The sequence below is a fragment of the Vidua macroura genome, chromosome 8 (genome assembly GCF_024509145.1).
Source record: "Vidua macroura isolate BioBank_ID:100142 chromosome 8, ASM2450914v1, whole genome shotgun sequence".
Classification (NCBI taxonomy): Eukaryota; Metazoa; Chordata; class Aves; order Passeriformes; family Viduidae; genus Vidua; species Vidua macroura.
The window spans coordinates 20,382,208-20,405,480 of NC_071578.1; the positions used below are offsets into that span (position 1 = coordinate 20,382,208).

Sequence of the window (23,273 nt, forward strand, 5' to 3'; positions counted from 1 at the left end):
AACCAAATCTAAACCAAAATGTATCAGTAAAAGAAATATAGCAGATTAGGATTTTTTCCTTGTTTGTTAAGTTTCCTGACAAAATCCATCTGTCTCTTCTTCATCAAAATTGAAACAAACTGAAACAACTAACATGTCTGGGGAAGAAAACTTGGGAGTTGAGTGTGAACATAAATGCCTGCATGAAATACTTCCACAAACAAGTGTAGTGCATACACTTAAATGCTGTAAGTCAGAATATAAAAACTCAACAGTCTTGAAACCTGAAAAACAAGGTGGTGGAAGCTGAGAAGAAAGGGACAACTGTCAAGAATTCCTTTTGCAACGATTTAGAAAACAGTGTTGGAGAAGAGAAGGATAAATCATTTTGGACACAAAAAGAAACTGCGTCCTGGCATCATAACATCCATTTCTGAGAGGAAGAAATGCTCAAACTATTTTGTGTCACCTATTAGGCATTATGCAAATTATGCACTTAAATGTAAACACTCACATGAGGCAGGGAAAGCAGAAAATAAAACTTGACTTTTACTCTGTTTAGGGGTGGGTCTTTTTTAATGGAACATCTCTGTCATTGTGGCAGAGAAGGTGAGTACCTTTATCAGCCAACAATAAATTACATTCTCTCAATCTGCATAACACATGCTGTGGCCTGACCTGCTCCCTAGCATCACTGTGCACAGATGTAAATACAAACTCTTTTACCATAAACCCCAAAGAACCTGCATTAAAAGCTAGTACTGGAGAGAGAATGAGAGCTGTTAGAGCAGTAAGTTAATCAAGCAGCACCTTCAGTTTCAAAATCAAGGCATCTGAGGCTTGTAATCAAGGACAGAATACTAAAGTTAGCTTTCTTTGCATGAATTTAGCAGTTTACTTGAGGGGAAGATGAGTCACAAGTGTTCTGGAGTTCTACATACAAGCAAGGCCTTCAGGCAGTCCAGCAGTCTGTTAAGCTATTATATATCTCTGATTGGGGTGGGGAAAGACTTAAAAGGAATAAACAAAGACTTCCCTAGATCTCAGGTCAATGCATCTGAACTCCTCAAACATTCTACCAAATTCTTTTTTGATTAAGCATTAGTCTAGTTTACTTTCTTTTCAACAAAGAAAAGCGAAGCAATCTTTGCTTTCATCAACTAATAGAATAGATCAAAAAGAGGGGTAAAATATTGGAGAATATGCTCTTTTCTTTCATGCAGGAGAAGCAGAGAAGACAACATGCTCAGCAATAGAGGTTTACTTTTCAATTTTTAAATCGCTAGCATTTACGTTACAAAAGTAAATACTATAGTAATAGAAAAATATAGCCATCTACTCTGGTACATCAGAATTTTTCACCTGGTTACCAGCAGGCCATAGTAGGACTGTAAAGGATGGTTAGCAAAAATTATAGAAACATTCCCAGTCAGAGATTCTCATGGAGATCATATTGTTCAGCTGCCACTGGCACAGTGTCATTCTGCCTGCTGAGCAGTTGGCATGGCTGTACATTTCAAAGCACAGCTGGGATTGTGTCCAAAACTGGCACTGCTGTGGGCTGCCCCTCTCCTTCCTCTCCTTGAGCAGCAAACCAGCAACCTCAACTCTTTTCTACATCAGGTTGGAGGATGTAGCATGGGGATGCCAGGAGGCCTGGCAACACAGGATACCACAGCAGGACTGCCCTGATCATACATACATTTGCTGGACAGAGCCCAGGTGTTCACTGGCTCTGCTCACCCTCCAACACCCCCCAGTTAAGTGTTCCAGCAGGTTTCAAGGCTCACTCTTGACTGGGTCAGTGCACTTTATCCCACCTTTCTCCTGAATCCTCTTACTAGCTGATAGAGATTCAGGGCTAAAACAAAGTACTACATGTGAATCCTGTCATATTCCCGCTGCTCCAGTTGCATCTTCCAATTAAACCTGTTTTGCTGCCATCTCCTGCCAGAAAGACGAGGTGTCATGGAAAAGACAATCAAACTTACTATTTGGTTTTTAATTATTTTAAAATTCTTTTTCCTTAGAAAAGATAGGCAACCTAAATCCAGTTCAGCTTTTCAATTAGATCCAGCTAGAGTACTTGTCCCGACACCTGTGCTGTTGGTGCACAGCCAGGCAGGGAGAAAGACTGCAAAGTACAAGGGCAGGAATAAGCAAAACTGCTCAGGGCTGCAAAGGTACCAAAACCAAGCAGAAACAGAACAATAGTTTATATTAACCATTTCTGCTGCAAGTGGAGCTGACGTGTCTGAAAGGGAAAAACAGCCCTGCTCATTCCAAGATGCTGGTTAAAGGCTTACAGCTAAATCAAGGTATCAATACTATCAACAGTGTATATCACTGAAAAAATGGAAAAATGCAGATATATTAAGAATATCTCTACATTACTTTGCTTTTTCATTTAAGAAGAAATTTGATCAAAATACAAAACAGTTTTTTAACTTTCTATAGGTTTGAAATGGACAGTATTTCACTTCCTGAAGGTACAAAACTGTAATGGGGGGTGGATGTGGTGAGAGACACATGCACACACATGATTAAGTCAGGAAATTACATTCAAAGGTTCAAAAAACTTCAGCCCTACCATCTTGCAAAATGTACTGCATTCAAAGGTTACCCTGATTCTGCAGTTCATCTAGATCCATGAACCTGCTGGGACGGGGATTAAAGCCCATTGCAGCCTCCATTTCCTTTTCTCTTTTTCTGCGTAGTTCTTGTTCATGTGCTCTCCTTGCCACCTCTTCCTGCAATTCATCCAGCTCACTCTTTAAAGGAACAAAGATGTCTCCACCTTCAAAACAAACAAACAAACGTTTTTGATAGCTACATCTCTTAAAGTATCCCTTAAAAGACAAGGAAATATTACTGGAGAATAAAATTAACATGAGGTAGTAACAGTCTAAGAGCCCACAGAACTGTAGATCATAAATTTTGTTTTGCTAAGTTTTATTTATAAAAATACAGTAGTGCTTCAAGCTCCCCTGCAGCATAGCCCATGGATTCACTGACTCATGAAAACAACATATACAACAGAAAGAATTATTGGAAGAAATAACCCTAAGCTGATGATGAAATCTTGAGGCTTCTTACTGTGTTCATAACTTGCAAATAAAGCAATGTCAAATTATTCAGATCACTAGCTTGTGGAAGTTAAATGGATTCCAATGAGATGTTTTTCATCTAATTGCATGAAGTGGATGAAAATGGGAGGAAAATAAAGCACCTCCATATCCTACACAACAGAAATCCATCAGTTCTCATTCTCAGTCCAACTATTACTGGTATTCAGAAAGTGTCTCCCCTGCTGCCTTTCCCTTCCCTCGCTGAAATAAAGTATTTGCTTAGAATGATACATAAGTAGAAAAGCTTAGCCTCAGCCCAAACAGCTTGTAAAAGAACATTCACAGTTCTAACGGTTTTGAATTTTGTATAGAATTACAAGCTGGTTTTCAGGACTCTACTAAGTTATGAGCTATGTTTAGGAAGGTTTTTTCTGACTGATGGCAGAATATTGAGTTATAAGAAAGAATAGGAAAAACAGCTTTATTTTATCATTTAAGTCAATACACAAGACATGCCAGAGCAACATGATCAAAGGAATATTTCAATAAAGTTTTTTGCAACCCCCTTTGGTAAATCTTATAATTATTTTTTGTAAAACTGTTATGTTCTTCAAAGTTGTTTTTCCCTTCTCTTATAATTTTTCTGTGAACATAAATATCCAGAAAGTAAAGAACAACTTGATACATTTTACCTTGCATAACCACCCCTACAAAGTGTATCTTACCATTTCCCATGGTGTGTGGGCTGTTTGTCCAGCTCCCAATTGATGAAGCTGACTCCACTTCCAAGATGCTGCTACTGTGAGACTTTGGAATGTTACGCCAAGCAGGAACAAATCCACCTGCTCTCTTCATATGAACATCCCTCCAAGAAGAGAGAAATTATAGTGTATCATTTGACTAATTTCTCCAGGAGAAATTGTATCTACCTTTTTTGTATCCACACAAACATATACTTGCATTTTAATGTAATTTTAAAAGAAGTCTACCATAAGAAAATCTTGGGAGAAACACGGGAAGAGAAAGTTAACAAGGAGGACAGTAATTCTATTCTCCTCCATAAGATGATGCAATTCATATTAAAACTGTGGTCCAGGAGTTATTCAGAACATATTCTTACATATTGTTTATTGGCCATAAACAGTGCCAGTTTGTGGTTACCTGAAGCTTCCCTAAGTCAAGGAAAGAAACACATTGTGCTGTCTATTTATTTTTACATACAAATATTTCAAGTATGTCTGAAAACAAAGATTTCTATACAAGGTTACTGATTTCTCATTTTGTACAAGGTGTCTATGAATCAATGGTTTAATGGAAACAAAAAGGACTATGAGCTACTCAAAGCACAAGCTTTTAAATCACAGACTAAGGGCACAATTATTTCAGATGTATCACTTTAGACCATATTTCCCACTCATTCGAGCCCTGTTTTTTTCTCTGCTCACCAGCAGTAAGTTATCAATATACTGAGAAGAATAGGCTCCCATTTCCCTACCATTTCTCCCCTGTCCCAATAAAGCTGTATTTAAAACCAGGACCACTGTTTTGCAAAATGTTCTACACCATTAGGTAACTACAAAAAAGAAATCAAGACTTCAATCATTCCATACATGAATTTTGGTGAAATCTACCTGTGAGTACTTGAGCTTTCAGACAAGGGCATGTCCAGACTAACTGGGCTGCTGCTGTTGCGCTCACTGCTTTCATAGCCAGACTCCATCCTCTGTATTAGATGAGGATGTTGCTCCACCACATGGTGCTGGGTGCCCCGGCCCAGCACACCACGCTTGTATCTGACATTAGACTGGCTTGACCTTGTTGCGTGAACAGCGTGTTCCTTCACCTCATTCTCAGGAAGTTCTTTACCTGTCAAGATAAACAGTACAGCTTGGTAGAAGACCTAAGCTTCAATACCAGCAAAACATCCCTATACGTTAGCTTCTCAACTATGTTTAAACCAGAAGCACCATCCTCAATTCTGTGTAAAACCTGCAATATAAAGCAAGAAAAACGCAATACTTTTATAGCTTTCCTAGCAATTTTAAGCAATAACCTGTTCAAAAATTTATCTTTGAATCTTTCCCCTTTAGTATAACTTACCATATCCCCCTGAGGTAACCATTAAGTCTGGAATGAAAGTCCTTTCTTCCCCATAATAGTTTTTATTTGTACAAGATAATTTTACTCTATATATATATATATATATATATATATATATATATAATATCCAATTGCATTTCCAATACTCTGTCATACCTATTTCAGATGCTCTCATTTTTTACACTGCTTATTTTGCTATTCATGATTTGTTGTGGCTTATACAGAGGACAGGAAAACTTGGTTTTTTTTAAATTCTCCCTTATACATTTCATGGTCTTTCCACTTAATTCTTGTTTGCATCTCTTCCTTCCCTGGAGGTGTGTTCTCTTCCCCTTCACCTTTACATATTCCTTTATGCTTCCCAATTATTTTCAATTGTCAAAACCAGCAAAGTCCCCATGTACAAGCTGCATAGCTGTAAGATCTTCCCAGATAAATCAATACTGGTTTCCAGGGTCTTATCTTCACAACAAGAACTCTGCACTGATACACAAGGTACTTTCTGCACCATACTCTGACCCATCAAGTAAAAATACCGTGATGAGCCAGAGGAAAAACCAGAGCAATACAAAAACTCATTCTAAAAGACGAAGTTCAGACACTTAGTAATATAGCTTGTGATCATTTAAGCAGGGTAGATGGTATTGTTTCCCTTAATTTTTCCTTAGACAGGAAACACAGGACACAGGAATCAAACAGAATTACCACACATGCAATATGAATACCCACACAGGATTTAGTCTTCACAGACATGACTCACCACTGACCTGAATTCCATGTTCAAAATTTCACTTCACACATATTCTGAAGTAAATCTTTTCAAACTCTTACCTGCTTCTTCAGAGAAAGGGCTAAGCTGAGTGTAGCCACAATGTTTCCTCTTGTCTTTACTGAAGATGCTGTCTATATTCAGAGACTCTCTTTTGGGTCTCCACGTTGGCCGGTACCTGCTAGATGAACTGGATTTAGACTCACTACTGGTACTCTCCACTTCCCAGTCTCGGGCGTGTGCAGACAGGCTTTTTGAGGGTCGTGTTTCTGCCTGATCCACACTATTCCCTCCGCGAGGGGAATTCTGGATGGGTTGGGAAATCTGCTGTGGTCTGCTGTGGATCATACTGCTCACTGTCTCTTTAAATTCCCTCAGCCTGCTGGTGCTGCTGGATGGTTTGGGGGCAGTTCTGGGGGCTTGTTTCTCCTTCAAGGTTTCCCCTGCAGTTTGTAGAGAGCCACAAAAATAACTTCAATTAAACCAGCAGCCCTACTTGCAGCATCTTCATGCAGACTTTGAGAAGTGCAATCCAAAACAACAAAATTATAAGAGAAAATCCAACACTCCCGAAACGAACATCCAACCAAAACAGAACTAAGCATCCAAAAGGAAAGAGAGGATTAAATAAAGACAAAAATGGAAGAAACAATGAGGGAAATGCACGTACACACTGAGAACATTAAAAACATTCAGGAAAATACTGATATTTAAAATAAAGTAACATCTCTTGCCTTCACTATGGTATCCTGATGACTGAGCCTCATCTCCTTTCCGCCTGGACCGGCTAGAACTCCTCTTGCGGTCTGCCAGCGAGCCCTTCTTTGAAACATGCCTCTGATTGCACTCACTGTCAGTCAGGTGGCCTGGAAGGAGGAAGAACACAGCAGAGATGACAAGAGCCTTCAGATCAAGTGTTCACTGTGCTAAGAGCAGCAGGACTCTTGCTCCTTAGGAACTGCAGACACTCCAACACTAGCTGGCAAGTTTAGGTAAGTTTTTGGTTTTGTCTTGGAGAGGATGTTCCATTCTTAAGGTAATAAAAGAACAATACAGCCCCTCCAACGACTCCAGTTAATGACAGCTTATCCAAGTGCCAAGGAAAAGGTTGACTCTGCTTTGTCTTCTAATAGTCTAAGGATGCCACTTTCCTGCTGTCAGTTTTAATGACCATGAACATGAAACTCCTGAGGACAGCTTGCCAGACATTACTCCGTTGAATAAAGACTCAAACACATGAACGAGTTACCATCTAATAATAAAATACTGCACATCATCAGCTGCTCTGCACTAACTATTCATCTCTTTGCCTGTAGCAAACACTAAGTAATCTGAGTTAGCCTAGTCTACAGTGAAGAAGCCTCACTTGGCTCTCAAAGGCCAAGCCAGCTACTTCACATCTGCTACAAGCTAAGAGCACACCCACAAACTATGAACATGGATCAGCTGACACACAACATTCCCTTACTACAGCTTATGTGTTTGACTGCCAGTATTTTCTCTTCAACACAATTTACTTCCCATTTCCTCACATCCAACAGGAATTAACAGTATTTGCCATCACAGGTTTTCTGTATTGCCTTTGCTCAATTCTATGGTTCTCACACAGTCACAGTCCTAAACCTGCAAGCACAAACACACGCATGGCTTTACTCACGTGAGCAGTCCCAAGCAGAGATGCAGGATAAGAAGGGAATTTATGATAAGCTAAAAAGACTTTTCTAGACTTTGTATCACAAACTTTTACCCCACATAGGATGATAGGAAATGAAAATCCCTAACAGCAAATAGTGGTCTAACAGCCAGCAGACTGCATAGCTGGCCCTCCTGAGCCTTCTCCCTGCACTAAAAATTAGCATCAAAATCAACAACATTAAAAGCAGATTCTACATATAAAATTGTACCTGCAACAGTTAAAAAACCAATTCACTGCAACTATAATTGCTACAAAGATATTACAATAAATGAGTAGGAAGGAATCCAAACAATAAAAAGCAAGCTACGCAAGGCTCACTTTTCATTTGCAAAGGGAAGAGTGATTTTGTGGCCAAATTTTTTAGAAACAAGCAGAATACATAAAAGAAAAGAAAATTAAGGAAGCAAAAGAGAAATGCTGGCAACGAAGATAAAAGATGTGTAGCATTTTGGTAACTGAACATAAGTCTGTGCTTTGATGGATTTTTTTCCCTTTCACAGCATGGACTGCCATGTATCTTTCAGGAACTCCAAGAACAGTCTTATCCTTGTAGTGGTTCCCCTCAAGACAGAAGAGAGTGAAGTTTCACTTCAGCATGCACAACTTCTCTAGTTAAACATTCCAACCTGATGAAGATTGCTTGGTTAGCATCCTTAACTATCATGAGAGAAACTATCTGACAGTATTTAGTGCTATTAGCACTAGCTGAGGGTTTGCAATGAATGATTCCCAGCTCAGTCTTTTAGAATGAGGGCTGCTAGCTTTGCATTGATATTTTCTTCTCCTTTCAAAGACTGCAAATATTGTCCCACTGTTATCAGACATTTAATAGTCATAGAGGAGATGTCAAGAATCAGAAGTCCATAGGACACAGGCTTTGTTGTCTTTATTTGGACACTCTGAAACAAAGACTAAATCCAACATAATGCACAAATATCGGAATTAAAATCCCAAGAATATTAGCTGGCACTTAACACTCACTTTTAAAAATTCACTTAAATAACAATCCAGGACTTTTGAGCACCTAACAATGCTTAAAAGTTGTCTCTTGATGGATGCATCATTTCAATACCTCATCTCTTAGACTTGGGATGGCTTCACAAGCAAACAGCAATATTCAAAGGAAAAGTTTGGTTTTCTAGGAGTTGTGTGTGTGTCTAAGAGCATGTCAGAGAAGGAAATGAAATCAAATGGGTTAAGACAGAACAACCTCTACTCCCTCCCCCTGAAATCTCAGTTGCATGAATAGGGCAGCCAGAATACGCACATTTTTCTCAGCAGCACAGGTGGGTAGGAGCAAAGAGAGGGCTTACGCAGCCACTCTTCTGCCCCCATTCTGAAGTACCCAGGAGCCTGAGGTCATACAACCCAATGGTGGAGCTTCCCTGGAGGATGATGTGGGATAGGGTCCATAACTTTCTGGGCTGGAGTAGTGGGTAAATGGCCATTAAATGAAGAATCCTGCTCTTGCCCAGAACGGTTCAGTTGACAGGTCAGTGTGGATGGCTTCTTTATAGCCCCACCGATCGCCATTTGATGACAGAGCAGTTGTATTAGTTGGCAGACTGACTTTTTTTTTTGGAAAGGTAGTGGGTAGGTAAAAAAAGAGGGGAAATGCCCAGACAAGTGGTTAGCTAAGGAGACAGACTGACTATCACTACAGCTGAATCAGGGAAGATAAGGACAACTGAATTTAGGTGGAGAAATGGGCTAAGCTGAAGGGAATAACACAGGATAGAATCAATAGGAGAAGAAAGAAAAAGAAAAGGACAAAGTCACTAAAAATGACAGAACAAAAGGTTACATGCTGAACTTCATGCTTACATGTTTGTGACCATCCCCCTTATACTCTCCTTTTCTGCCAACTTCTGCATGGCAAGTTTTGCAGGCAGCAACCTAATCCAATAAAGTCTGTGCCATTTTTGCAGACTATTTAAAAAGTATACTACCATCTCTTTCAATTTTGTCTTCTTTGTACTCTGAAGACAAATATACATTTCGTTTCCACATTACCCAATTTCTGCTCCAACTTTCTTTTCTTTCTCACACCCTACCTAAGACTATAACTGGTCCCTACAGCATTAAGTATTTGCTAAAACACTGGAAGGATTGTTGAGCTCTTAACCTGTATATTACAGTTACTCAGACCTCTGATGAAGAATGAAAGAATACTAAATAAAATTAACTTGAAACATTTTTTTCAGATTTTGATGTACCATAGATTGTTACAAAGGAACCCATTATGATACAAAAGGGGAACAATTTTACAAAAAAAAAGGACAAAGCAGTCTGACGGCTTTGACACTCTGGTGCAACCTAACAACTGCTGATTCTGCTCTTAGGTCTTCTTAGAAAATCTATTTACGGCACAATAAAGTAACTTTTCAAACAGAAATAGCAGATCCTATTTCTGATGCTACAGAAATCTGACCTTAACTTATGCACTACTTTTTTAGAAGTGATGTTAGAAGTTACTGCATGAAGAAACTGGCTGACTGTGGACACTGGCCATAAATAATTGAGGAGATCAAGTCTTTAGACTTCCAGTTAACCTCTTTTCAACTAAGGAGTGTTAAGGCAGACTTTTCAGCTGCCCAAAGGAACATATACACAGTCTTTCTTCTCACTGGATATTACAGCTTAATTTGCTTCCATGGCACAGGCAGGCTCCTCACTGGTGCAGTAAATACTACCAGCACTCACTTACACAAGTCCTTAGTACCCAAGTATGAGGGACTCTGGTGATGAAAGCACCTTTTCCAGACAGCAGCAACTCCTGAAATGAAGGAACTGCCCGGAGATAAGTGGCACGCACGACAATTACCAAACCCTACAACAGGGCCATGCAGACTCCAACTCACAAAATTATATAATAGAGCAGGCAGTATTGTGGATAACAGAAAAACAAATCTATAAATGATTGTCTGGCTAGACACAGGTCTACAGAAGCCAACAAGACTTTTAAATCATGGGTTTTTTTGTGAATGCCAACTGTTCTTTACAAATCTAAAATTCTGGATATTAAAGAGTTTGCTATTCTATTAAAGGTTGTGTGTATATATAGATGTATTTTCAACTGGAATCCACTGCAGTCATCTTATCTAGTGACAATGATCACACACAGATGTAATGGTGTCTGCTACCTGTGTCCCTGCTGCTTTGTGAAGCAGCATCATTCTCCACGTTGTAGATGACTGTCCCCTGGGAGTCAGAGGAGAAGTGACTGACCACAGACTCATGGTGCGCCTGTTTATAAGGATAGCTGTCTGTAGAGGAGTCTGTCCGGGTATCACTCGAGATGGAAGGTTCTCTCCCTGGAGAAGAAAGAAATGTCAAGGAAGCAATGTCAAATTTCAATCTTTTTCAGCTATTATAAAAGTCAAGAAAGACTTAGAAAAGAGAGCAGGGGCAACTGTATAGAAGTTATCAGAAAAACAGAATACCGAAGATACCAACTCAGATTCAAGAACACCAGAGATTATGGGAAAGGTCTGCTCCTTTGGGAGCATGGAGACAGTGTTATTCCTTCTAAAAACCTGTTTCTTTCTTCCTCTTTTGTAAGTCCAAGCTTATCAAGTCTTTTTAATATGAAAAATTAAACTACGCCCATTGGACTGAAAAGTACACATTGGTACCATACTGAAATTACTGTTCATTTTCAACACTGTTGAGTGCAACTACAATATGGAACACTGCTTTGGGGAAAGTAAAAAAATTACTGAAGTACAAAATATTAATAAGGGTAACAAGAACATAATGTTATAATAATTAACAGGTTTCATCTATTACAAATCAAAAGCTATCTGGTATAAAGTCTGTATTGAAATGCTTTCATCTAAAGCAAAGTACCCTGCTCCTTCTCAAGAAACCAGCATTGATCCCCTACTGAAAAGTATGAAGCATCACGATTCAGTTTCAGTACAGTAATAATTGAACACATTAGAGGAGGTGAAAAGGGCAATCTCCTCTCTCCACTTTCAGAAAATGAAAGTAAAAAATATGAACAGTTTGAGGACTGTTGGTAATTTTACATATGTGATGTATACATTCCTTAATACACAGGATATTCATTTCATACTCATTTCTCAGTAGAGAAATTAAAGAAAAAAATATAATAAAGAAGGAAGTCATTCTTATGTTTAACTGCAAACACTGAACTTGAGGGCACTTTGTATTTTTGGTGAGAACAAGTCCTGCGGTAAATGTCCTATTTAAGGACAGTTTAGATCTTTTAAAGTCAAAAACTGCAGTTATTGAAGTCATTGGTTAGTGTTCCTCTCTACATCCACATCACATCAGGTCCTTCACTTCCCCCATTCCCCAGTTTCTTTCTCCAAATTTTTTGGAAAAGATTGCTATCCAAACAATCAACAGTCTTAGACTGAGAGATAGGTTCACAGATAAAACACTGGAAATCTTCAGAATTTTTGATCAGCTTTAACAAGCAACAAGGACCCCTGCTGACAATAATACACTCCAAAGAAGGAAAACATTGCACATGCCATATTTCAGCGTGAAGGTACAAGGCACAGAGCCCATATTGCTTACCTGAGTCCTCACTGTCATAGCAAGTCCTGCTATATTGCTGTAAATCCACCTGAGGGGGCAAGTCTTGTGTTGACACTGGAGTTCCTCTTGGATCTGCATAGAGCAGCAGCAAAGGCTGATAGTGACCCTTAATGCACTTTGTCACAACATCTTTCCATTTTGGACCAATCTGAATTGACAACCAGAAAAAAAAAAAAAAAAAGGAAAAGGAAAAAAAGAAAGTAAGGCTTTCTATCATCATTTTCATAATAAGTTCTCTTCTCCCCCCATCACAATTCTTTCAGAGTTTGATTTTCCACTGACATACTTTAACTCTTTCTATAGCCAGCATTGACCTGGACCCAGCAAGAAAGCTCCTGAGCCAACCAAATTAAAATCCAGATATTCATCATCCTATGGCTAAATTGATTACAATTCCTACTAAAAATACAACTACAAAAATAATAATTCCCTTTCAGATGTTTTTTCCATAAAAAACTTTTCATCCTCTGGGATGTTCTAACTTTGCATCAACCAAAAAGCAGAAGAATTTTTAATTAACAAAATGACGAATAAAAGATACCAGGACAGTAAATTCAAGTCAAAGCAAAATACTTCAAATGTGTGAACCTTTCTGCTGTGACAGAACCTCTGCAAGCACTGATAGGCCAGGCAATTAATTCACACAGTAATACTAATCTCACAAATCTTCCCCATGTACTAATACAGGTCTCACCTAATAGACTGAACATTTACTCCAACAAATTTGCTCCATACATGAGTATTCTACTAAAGCACTGCAGTACCTATCCTTGCAAATTTTTTTGCTAAGAAGTATTACTGCGTGTATGCATTAGGAGTTTTTTACCCATTGAGACTGTGTTTGGCATGACTACAGGAGAAAATTTCCCTCTCTCACCTTTGTGATTCCATGAATAGAAGGAAAAAAGGAGAGTGGTATGAAATAATGCCAAACAATCTAATGGGTTATAATGTCCTGCCAAGATCCCAGCACTGGTGTCTTTAATATCAAGGACCTCATGCTTGGTGAAAAGGCTAAAAAAAAGCACTAACAGAAGAGCGGAAAATTTGTTGTTGGCAGCAAGCACTAGGGAAGACTGGCATGTAGACACTCAAGCAGAGATCAACAACAGGCACTGAATAGCTATACTGCTTGTCAGCAAGGGAAAGAGATGGGTGTTAGCTGTATGCACAAGCTGCACATTTTCAAACAACAGCATAAAAACCAGACTGGGAGCCAACAGAACAGAACTAAGAATAATAGGGCTTCTGAGATTCCTGGTATGCTTTTTTTTTAAATATTTCACTTTGCTGAGAAAAAAGGAGTAACAAATTTGTGGATACTGAGTGGAAAACCAGCAAAAAACCCTCTCAAAATCTGTAGAAAACAGAATGGATTTATACATAAGCAGCTAACAGATTTCCAAAAGAGTGTTTTTCTAAACATTTTTTTCTCACCTCTTTGACATGAGCATCATCAAAGTACATCCACTTGCGGATTTTAGTTTGGAAGAAGAAGGTTGAATAGTGTTTTCCATAGTAACAGATCATTCCCACCAAATACAGCTCCGAGTGTTTTGCTCTGTCATCAGTTACTCTGAAGAAGAGCTTCAAGAAGGGAGGTAAGAAAAACGGAAGGAAAAATTAATAAAGTGCTCAGAATTTTACATACTGCTTTATGTTAAAAGACCTTGAAGTACTACTATAGAGAGGTGTCAGGCTTTTATTTCAAAAGATAGAGAAAACAAGGCAATAAGCAATCATGCAATGTTTAAGCAAACCCAGAGACACAGACTAGAAATGGATTCTGACAAACTGGCCAGATGCTCATAAACTGAGTTGGACTTGGAGTATGTGTATACTTGAAGGAAGACATTTACAACAATGATAAAATACCTGTTACATAATTTGAATGTTTGAATGAATTTTTTCTATTTTGAAAATTTGTATTGTGTCATGCTTGCTGATTATATCAAATACTGTTTAAAACATTAATTCCTTTTTGCAGAAACAAAGTGCTTTGGACAGTAAACAGCTCGCATTTATTCTGAATTTAGCAAGAGCTATCAAGAATTTAGCATGGACCAGTTTATGATGCTAACACATAAAAGATCAACTGAAGACATCAGTAGATCAAAAGAATTCAGCACACAGAAAAGAAAAATCTTTTCTATTTAACTGAATTTTGTTAATTTAAATTGCACAGGTCTCACGTTTTAGCGCATTACTGCTTTACTACACAAAGATCACACTATTTCATAACCACATTTCCATCAGCTCACACTGATTCTGGTCACTGTGCACTGGACAATGCGGTTTTTTAAGCATAATGTATATATATATATATATATATTAACTATTTTATCTAGTATCCCAATGCTACAGTAAGACACAGCTACAGTTTGGTATTCCGATAATTCAGCTCTAAAGCATCAGTTAATGCAGAATAAGTGAATCCCTCAGGGGATCCTATTTAATTCAGTCTGTCATTCAATCACACAGTGCCAGTCACCACCTCTTAGAGACTGTTCAGTCATAAATAACTCTTCCGTGTTAAGACCACACATTTCACCAAGAAGAGAAGCTAAAGGTAAAAAAAACCAAACCAACCCAAAGACCACTGAACTACATTTTGGCTTCAAAATAAATAGAAATAAACATCTGTTCTTTAAAATGAAAGAGCACATATGTATTTTCATAGAAATAACACAACCCTGATCCAGAATTTCCTTTCACTTGAAAGTATTTTTAGAGTTTCAGACATTTCAGAAACTCAAGAATATACAGTTTAAAAGTTTTCCTAAGGCTTTCAGAGACAGAGCAGATCCTTGGCTCTGCTCTCTATTCCTCTTTTTAAGGATACCAAAAAGGTGAAGGTGGAGACTTTATATTTTTCTCCATTTGCTACTGTAGATGGAAAAGACAGTCTTTGTAAGTAGTGCCAAAATTTTAAAAAACTCACATCTCCCAGTTTAAGGCAAGTTCCCAGACTGTGAATCACATCCTCAGCCAGATCAGAGTGGTCAGAGTCCCATACCAAGCCAATGGTGATGATCTGTGGTGAGTTCATCAGCACACGACGAATACGGATCTTTTCCCCACAGTTACTCTGAGCATATAAATAAAACAAGACACTAAATATAATTCTTCACTTATTATAATGTTAAGGCAAGGCACTAACAAGTGTAGGTCTCAGAATTACAGCTTCCAAAGAGGAGGTGGTGAGACACAGCAGATATGCTCAGTGCCAAGGTAGGAGCTTCTCATGTCATAGATGCGATGTGCTAGCAAGACTATCCTGCATTCTCAAGCTTTGAAGTGAACACTGCCAATTCTTCCTCCTGCTATTGACAATGTTTAAAACATAGAGCACAAAACCAAGCTTATTTAAAAAAGATAAGCAAACACACATGAAAGATCCCTGTAACATTCTTAGGAATTGGACTGAAAGGTCACTTTTGATCAGAATCTCAGGATTAAAAATTGTATGTACAGAGACCAATGCCTTATATGACAATGTCAGGAAAAATTTTCTGCTTTGCTGAAGAAGCAGTAGTCCTGCTTTGCTGTTAAATTTGAGTGTTTCTACATGGTACCTCAAACATCTCATCTTAGACAATATAGTTAGCTCAGTATTTGTATAAATATGAGAACAGCAACTGAAAGATGAGGAGAGTAAGAGTTGTTTTAGTAACTCAAAGGAGTTCTACAATTCTTATTTCCTGTTTCAATTTTTCTTCCTATTTTTTACTTTTTAAATAAGTACCAGTGCACTTTGCAGGGGAAGGGGGTGTCAATGATGCAACGGGGGGGGGGGAAGTGCAGTGCAGGGGAGACACAACAAAAACTACGACAAAGACCATTCGCAACATTCCCTGAGGTACATCACAAAGGTACCCCTAAAAAATGGTAGGAAAAAACCATTTTCATACTGAGAATCCTTTCTCTTGTATTCAGAGTCCAGTTTCACAACTGGATATAATAATTTCTGACACTAAAACCTCTTACCGCCAGCAATCTAAAAAATTTAATCAGAATTTCAGTCCCAAACATCATTGAGAGACAAAAATGAAAAATTAAAAAAAAAAAAAAGAAAAACTATAGAGGACTCTGATGTTTAAATATAGATATGAGGTTTTAATATTAAGATTACTTTTTTCACATATATTTTGAAAGGGTCATTTAAAGTACAAGCAATTCTGTTTATTATGTCCCAACCTATCTTACTCTCAAAATTGTCTTCTTTGCTTCAGCATTTTCACCATGACAGCAGGAACATGCTGAATGTGCCTGATAAAAAGCTTCCTTAGCATAACTTTGAAGCCACACTTAGCTAAACCTCAATAGAAATTTTTGTGAGTATAAAAAGAAAGGGGCAGCAAATGCTGGTATGCAATTTTATCTAACTGATTATTTCACAGTCAAATAGCAGTTTGCCCTGACCAAGAATGTATTTCTATTAGATTTCACATTCTTTGGTTATTAAATAGCTGGACTCATATGCACCTTTTAAACAACAATAAAATATCTTAATTTCTTTTACTTAGACAAACAAGCCACTATTTGCCAATATTAAAATGTAGATATTTCACTGGAGACTTTTACTGAAGGTTTCAGAGTTATAAATTGGGAGGGGAGCCAGGTATAACATGGAAATACTTACACTGGCCCCAGGGAGCAGGTACACAAGCCCTCCTGTTAAAGTTAATGCACCTAACAGTAGCATTACATGAAGCAGCAACTCTGCAGCTGTTTCCTGCCCTAATAATCAATATGTAAAAAAAGATTGATAATAATTCTTTTTGCATATTTATTAAAAGGCAGAACAATACACTGAACTTTTACTTTAGAAATCTAGCACTTACAATATACATAAAAAATAAGTATCTATTCCTGTTTTTAATACTTGTGGTTAGTCAAAGCAGCACCCATCATCACTAAGTTTTCCCTTCCTTCACTGAATACCTGTGAGATACTGAATTCACACCCAAAGAGAACTAAGGCTACTCACTGGGCAGTTTCGCAGGTCCCCCATGGTGCTGGCATTCTGCAGGAGCTCCCCAAACATATCTGGAGTTGGTTTCTCCCGCCTCTCCAGCATACAAATAGCTTGATTGCTTCAGTATAGACAAAATACGGAAAATAGAAGTTTAATAATAAAATAAAACACAAACCTACGCTAATCTAGTATATGTTTCACCTAATTTTTTTCTAAAGTTAAGAAACTTAAAATACAGAATACTTTTTATATTTAATACTGTAGGACAGGAAAAAACCCACATAATTAATTGTGAATTACTACATCTTCCATGAAAACACTGCAGAAAGAAAACAAGTAGAACTGAAAATAGGAATAGATTGCTTGGTCTAAATATTGTATCTTAAAAGAAAATTTAAGCATTTTGATAAATACTTGGTTTCAAAATGAAATATTTGCTTTAAATGTGCCTCCTACAATAAGCACAATTATAGTAAAGTGGCACAGAAAGACACATTCTGAATAAAATTACAACCAAAAAATAGCACAGTACCCAATTTATTTCACTGTCCAAACTGAAAGATATGTACACAAGAGTATTGGTGCTCAAAGCATGTTCAAGCTTAAAATGGTTTCAGAGATGAACAAATATATTAGTATGTATTGGTATTTCTAAAATAATGCATGACTTAAGATCTATTGTGATATTTCCTAAAAAATACAGAATACCATTTATGTAACTATTTTGCTCTGGAGCCTAATGAAAATCTGCAGCTTGATGGAACAGCAGGCAGGAGCCACAAGGGGGATGCTTTACAGTATTCCTGCCACACAGGTAAAGTGGTACCTTTTAAGAGATCTGCATGTGAAGAGCAACTAGCAGTTTTTCAGTACCTACAGATATCACTGTAGCTAGGTATCTCACATGCCAGACATAAAACAAAGTTCTAATCCCAATAAAGATTTCAAGACAGAAACAAATAACAGATTCCCGCCTCAACCAGATTTACAAAGCTTTTAACTGAGCAGCCATCTACTCTAAGAAGACTTCTCCAGCATTAGTTCAAACAACCTGCTACAGACTTAGTGCTCATGCTCTGTGCATCACCTTTAATGAAAGGTCACAGCGACCAGGGAAGTTGTTCCCCTGTAACTAGATTAAACAAGAGCTATATATTCGTCCAAGAAAAGAGGATTTGAACAACTACAGGCTGGTCAGTCTCACTCCACCACCTGGGGCCATGACAGATTAAATCAATCCTTTTGGAAATCAATCCCATGCATGTGAAGGATAAGGCAAGTCAGAGCAGTCAGCACAGATTTACCAAGGGCAAACCATGTCTGACCTCCAGTGAGAACTTCCCTTTCTGCATCTTCCCCTAGTTACTGGGGAACTGCCCTGGTCACCATGAGGGAGGAAAAAACCTTCCAGTTCAGAACTAGAACAGGCAGCCCAAAGAAGTCATGGAATTTTTGTCCTTTAAGCACTTTCAAAACTCAGCTACACACAACCCCAAGCAGCCTGATTTTAGCTCTGAAGTTAGCCCTGCTTTAAACAGGAGGATGGAGTAGATGTCCAAAGGTCCTTTCGAAAGTAATTTTTTTTGTTGTTTTTCTTATCTGTCTTCTTAAATCACCTGCTCACACATTAAAGTCTTTCAAAATGTACATGAGTCTTGCTACTACAGTTGTCAAGATTGAGAATCATAAACAAGCAGACACACTGATCCATGCCTAAACTACCATCTTCTGCTTCACTAAAACCTCATGTTCTTTATCACAGTTATCAAAGCTCTGCCAACTTTGACAAATCATATTCTAGACATTTAATCAATAAAGATCATAAAGATCCAACTGCAATATGAGTACGGGGGAAGAAAAAAAAGGAAAAAAGGGGGTGGTGGGGAGGGGGAGGTTACCTGTGAAAAATTCGACTCACCAGAGTGAGGTTGTGGAAATATAGTGTACCATCTGGATGAAAGGTAATGGGTCAGAGGTGGCACCACAACTGGTACAAACACACTAAAGAGAATATAATACATTGACAAGATTAAACAAGTATTTCCACTGCAACACTTCTGCCTGTACCTTTCTTTACTGTGGTAATGCATGTTTTAGGAATGAAAACATAAAACCTGAGAACTGGCCCTTGGCATTAAGCACATATCATTACCTCACCTGTTCAAATAAAGTCATTGCAAACTTCTGGTGGGAAACGCAATGTGGTGCAGTGCAAATATCTTCCTTTGTCTCATCTGCAATGTGGAAGTGAATTCGCATTAACAGGTTTTCCTAGCCAAAGGAAAAAAGGAAAAAAATGCATTAGATAATTTCAACTGCAAACAAGAGTTCTATAAATCACAAAAGCATCTCAGATGCAATAATATTACAGACAGAAGGCTCCTGCTTCAAAAACAAAGAAGTTTGTATTTCTTGGATAAAAAAGGAAATGCCCTCCACTTCTGATTTGAAATGCTGGATCAGGTAACCATTTATTTTATTTACTAGCACTGCTGAAGACTCTGCTGCTGGTTTTTCTGTCTAGTTCTCAAGCATCCATGGATATGACCAAATGTAACAGAGTACCTATGCAGCTTTAAAAATCACTGGATTAACACTAACTTCTCATCAACACAAACTAAATCAACTTTTACATTCCATGAGAGCTTTGAAATATGCCACATCATCTACATTCTATCAAAATGGGGAGAACTAATAAATGAAGAGGCAGACTAAATTCTGTATGAAACAAAAGGACTGAACGTTTCCTAGCTATTAATTCCTACAACTACATCTGTTTTAAAGTTCCCAAGAATGTTTGTCCCAAGACCTTCTCTCCTCCCACTGTTGCCAACATTAATCTGTGGGTGCCAGAAATCTCTTGACAACTCTTCCAGCAGAACACTTCTCACTAACACTACTAGCTGCCTGGGTGATTTATAGGCCTGCAATAAACAGGTCAAGATTAATTATTTGGAAAAACAGCTCTAACATTATACAATTTCCCTTGAAAATTTTTCCTGTGGAAATGCAATTTCAGAAAAATTGGCAAACAAAATGTCCTCTCACCCTTTTGAGGAGATTCTTAAAACTAGAATCCTAGATCATTCTTTTAGTGACATTTTTTCATCATTCACATCTAAAGCACACTGTAGAGGGCAAGCAGTACACATGCAAAAGAAACTGTAAAAACAGTTACCGATGCTATTACTATTTCCAAATCATTAGGCTGGGGATCTCTCCATGCACTTTTCCAGGCCAGATGTGCAAAGTATGTTGCAATTAAGGGAAAGGAGAAATAGAGGGGAAAAAAATTAAGGGCAAAAAAAATCAGGGAAGGAAGGTAGTGGTGAGCCATATCTCTGCCTGTCAAACCATCTTTCAGTTATACTCACAAAACATTCAGCAGCATCATCCATGATGCCCAGCTGGAAGCGTTGCTCATCCTGAAATGTCTTTGCAAGAGCAGTGCGCAGGGCATCAGAAGGCAGTACCTTCTCACTGCTACATTGAAACTGATTGAATATACTCTAGTAAAAAACCAAAAAGACAGTTAAGATACTGTATTTTTCAAAGCATGACTAATTTATCTGAAAACAAACAGCACACATTTAACTTGTTTGAATCCTGCAACACACAGATACTTGTACAGTACACAGACTACAAGAAGAAACCCTTAAAGTTCCTCCTTTGAAATCATACGCACCTTTGTGTATTTCTTCCTTTCCTTTCACATATACAAGGGAGGGTTAGGAATTTAGGATGAAATTTCCCTCAGTGTCAATCCACCCTGGATCTATTTGTCTTTCTCCAAATCTGATTCCTGAGTAATGAACTCCAAAACATTGTGCTTTTTATTTCCATCTCTCCCTCTCCATTTAACTTTCTCACTTCCAGCTTACCCATGCCACCTTGTTCTCTCTTTTAAGCAACTCTTTCCAAACATCTCTAGCCCTTAAACAGCCACAACTTGATACTTGCACACTTTAAGAAATTTACCTCTCATAAACCCAAGTAGGTAAGAATTAGATGATTTTTTTTGTATCAGCATGCAGGAGGGAAAAGGCACAATATGAACAGGAATATCAGTTCCTACGTACAGCCAGCTGTTCACTTGCTGCCATAAACCTGCATTTTCCTAACTGTAACTTACACATCACCTGGGTAACAACCATTTGCAAGGATGAGTAGTTCTAAAAAGACACATTATTGTCTGAAGTGTGGGTTATATGCATAGAAGTTCCATACAAATTCCCAACTAATTTAAGCACCCACATTTATTTTGTGTGCTTGTGTGCACATGTGTATGAAATATCCAAAACATCACCTGAAGAGTTAACTTTCACTGTGTCCTTCCTACAGAAACAGGAACATAATTTTGTATGCAAGATTCTCAGTCTAAGTAAAAAAATTCTAGTCCTTATTTCAATACAAGACAACTCTCCATCACCACTGTGCTCTACTTTCTACCTCATTTCATATGACAACCAACCATCTTCATCAGTGTCAATCTCAAAATTCTGCCTTTCCTTTCCTATAAAACTGTCCTCATAATTTCTCTAAAGACTGTGGAAAAGCTCAATTCATACTGCAAGAGAGGAAAAAGGGATCACCGGTCTGCTTTTCTGCCTTCTAAACTTAGTAAGATAAGGAAAAAAATCAAACTGGTTTGCCTGTTTGATTTTCTTTCAAATCTATTCTAATTGTTGGTGATTGACAATTCACGTAGCACTTCTTTCTTTAATTACAGAAACCTTCTCCCCAACATACTTAGGATCTACATTAATTGGAAATAATCTAAATCTTTCTCTCCTTTACCTATTTTTACTTGTTTCTCATCAGGAAATGAGAAGGTAAGCTGGGAGGTTTGCCAAATAGTACAATCTTGTCTGTTTTCAGGAAGCTGGAAAAAGTGCCAAGCACAGGCACTGTCACTGCACAGGCAGCAAACCAACCTCCATGCCCCTGCCATTTCTGCCTATAGGAATGGTACAATTTCTAGTGTTGACATAATCTAAAATAGATGTAATATGCCTATCTCTCTTTACTGCAACTTTTATTTTGGTGGTCCTCAAGGTGCTCATTGATGGAAAACAGCCCATTGTGCTGAAGCCCACAGTTCTTCTGTTATTGCCTTTATTAGAGTATCACAGAATCATGAGAAAAGGGTAATGAAGAGAAAGTCGTGAGGCAGTATCATACTTCATGAACTACAGACAATACCCTCCTCAGTTACCTTTTATATATACATACATTGAAGAGAAAGAACAACAAAGTCTCTGCACTTAAACTTGATTGCCATTTCTGTCACTCTGATAACTGAGCAAGTTTCATGTTTCATTAGTGAATTTTCTCATTTCAGTGACCCTTAAAAAAACGGCAGTAAAACACAACTCTACCCTGCTTCACGTTTTACATTAAATAATTTAAGAGCACTCCAAAATATTCACAACTGTGCTTCAGAAATGTGTTTATTCCATATATTCAATCTCACTTCATAAATCTGAGACTTGTCTAGAAACTGGTCCATGACCTCACTGCCATGAGCTGATGGGCAGGACCTGGTTTGCTTCAATGAGAACCCTGAAATGGCTTTGCACTCATGGAGGTGAGAAACAAGGTAGGCTCTAAACTAGGTAAAAGGAGAAGCAAACAAGGAAACTGAAACTCTTCTTTTAAACTTCCATCTTTAAAGAAACAGTATACTTACCATGGAACAAAAAATAATTAAGCAATGTCAATTCTGTGAAGAATGCAAAAATCAGGATGTAACAGATCCCAATATTACATGGAAGAATGCTTCCTCAAATTTGTAATGACATAGCACACTGGTATATGGTCTTATTTAGATTACAAAAGAGGAACAAAATCTTAAAACCAGTGAGTAATTGTGCATTTTAATTAATAAAGATCAAATCTTATTATGGCATTGCACAGTGCAGTTTAGAGCATGATGGAACCCAGTGCTTGTAGGAAGCCCCAAAAGCACCTCAAATGGAGTCAAAAGCACTTTGAACACAGGGGAGTTTGTTTTTTCTTAGGTTTCAGTCACTGGGGCTGGGTTGGGGTTTTGGAGGGGAGATGGGGTCTTTGGGGTTGATTCCCTTTTCTTCTTCAAGATAGGTTCTTTGCTCC

The 23,273-nt window shown here is 38.0% G+C and overlaps 1 protein-coding gene across 3 annotated transcripts in view; it reads right to left on the minus strand.

Moving 5' to 3' along the window:
* Positions 1–23,273, minus strand: part of USP54 (ubiquitin specific peptidase 54) — a 92,675-nt gene that overhangs the window by 12,999 nt on the left and 56,403 nt on the right. For all 3 annotated transcript variants that reach the window (XM_053984325.1, XM_053984324.1, XM_053984326.1), the window contains 13 exons: positions 20,534–20,668; positions 19,317–19,430; positions 19,078–19,160; positions 17,172–17,277; positions 15,123–15,269; positions 13,619–13,768; positions 12,161–12,329; positions 10,756–10,926; positions 6,651–6,782; positions 5,979–6,359; positions 4,679–4,913; positions 3,773–3,912; positions 2,603–2,776 (listed from right to left, as the gene is read on the minus strand). In XM_053984325.1, the coding sequence (XP_053840300.1) occupies positions 2,603–2,776; positions 3,773–3,912; positions 4,679–4,913; positions 5,979–6,359; positions 6,651–6,782; positions 10,756–10,926; positions 12,161–12,329; positions 13,619–13,768; positions 15,123–15,269; positions 17,172–17,277; positions 19,078–19,160; positions 19,317–19,430; positions 20,534–20,668 (2,137 nt within the window). The remainder of the gene's footprint in view (positions 1–2,602; positions 2,777–3,772; positions 3,913–4,678; positions 4,914–5,978; positions 6,360–6,650; positions 6,783–10,755; positions 10,927–12,160; positions 12,330–13,618; positions 13,769–15,122; positions 15,270–17,171; positions 17,278–19,077; positions 19,161–19,316; positions 19,431–20,533; positions 20,669–23,273) is intronic.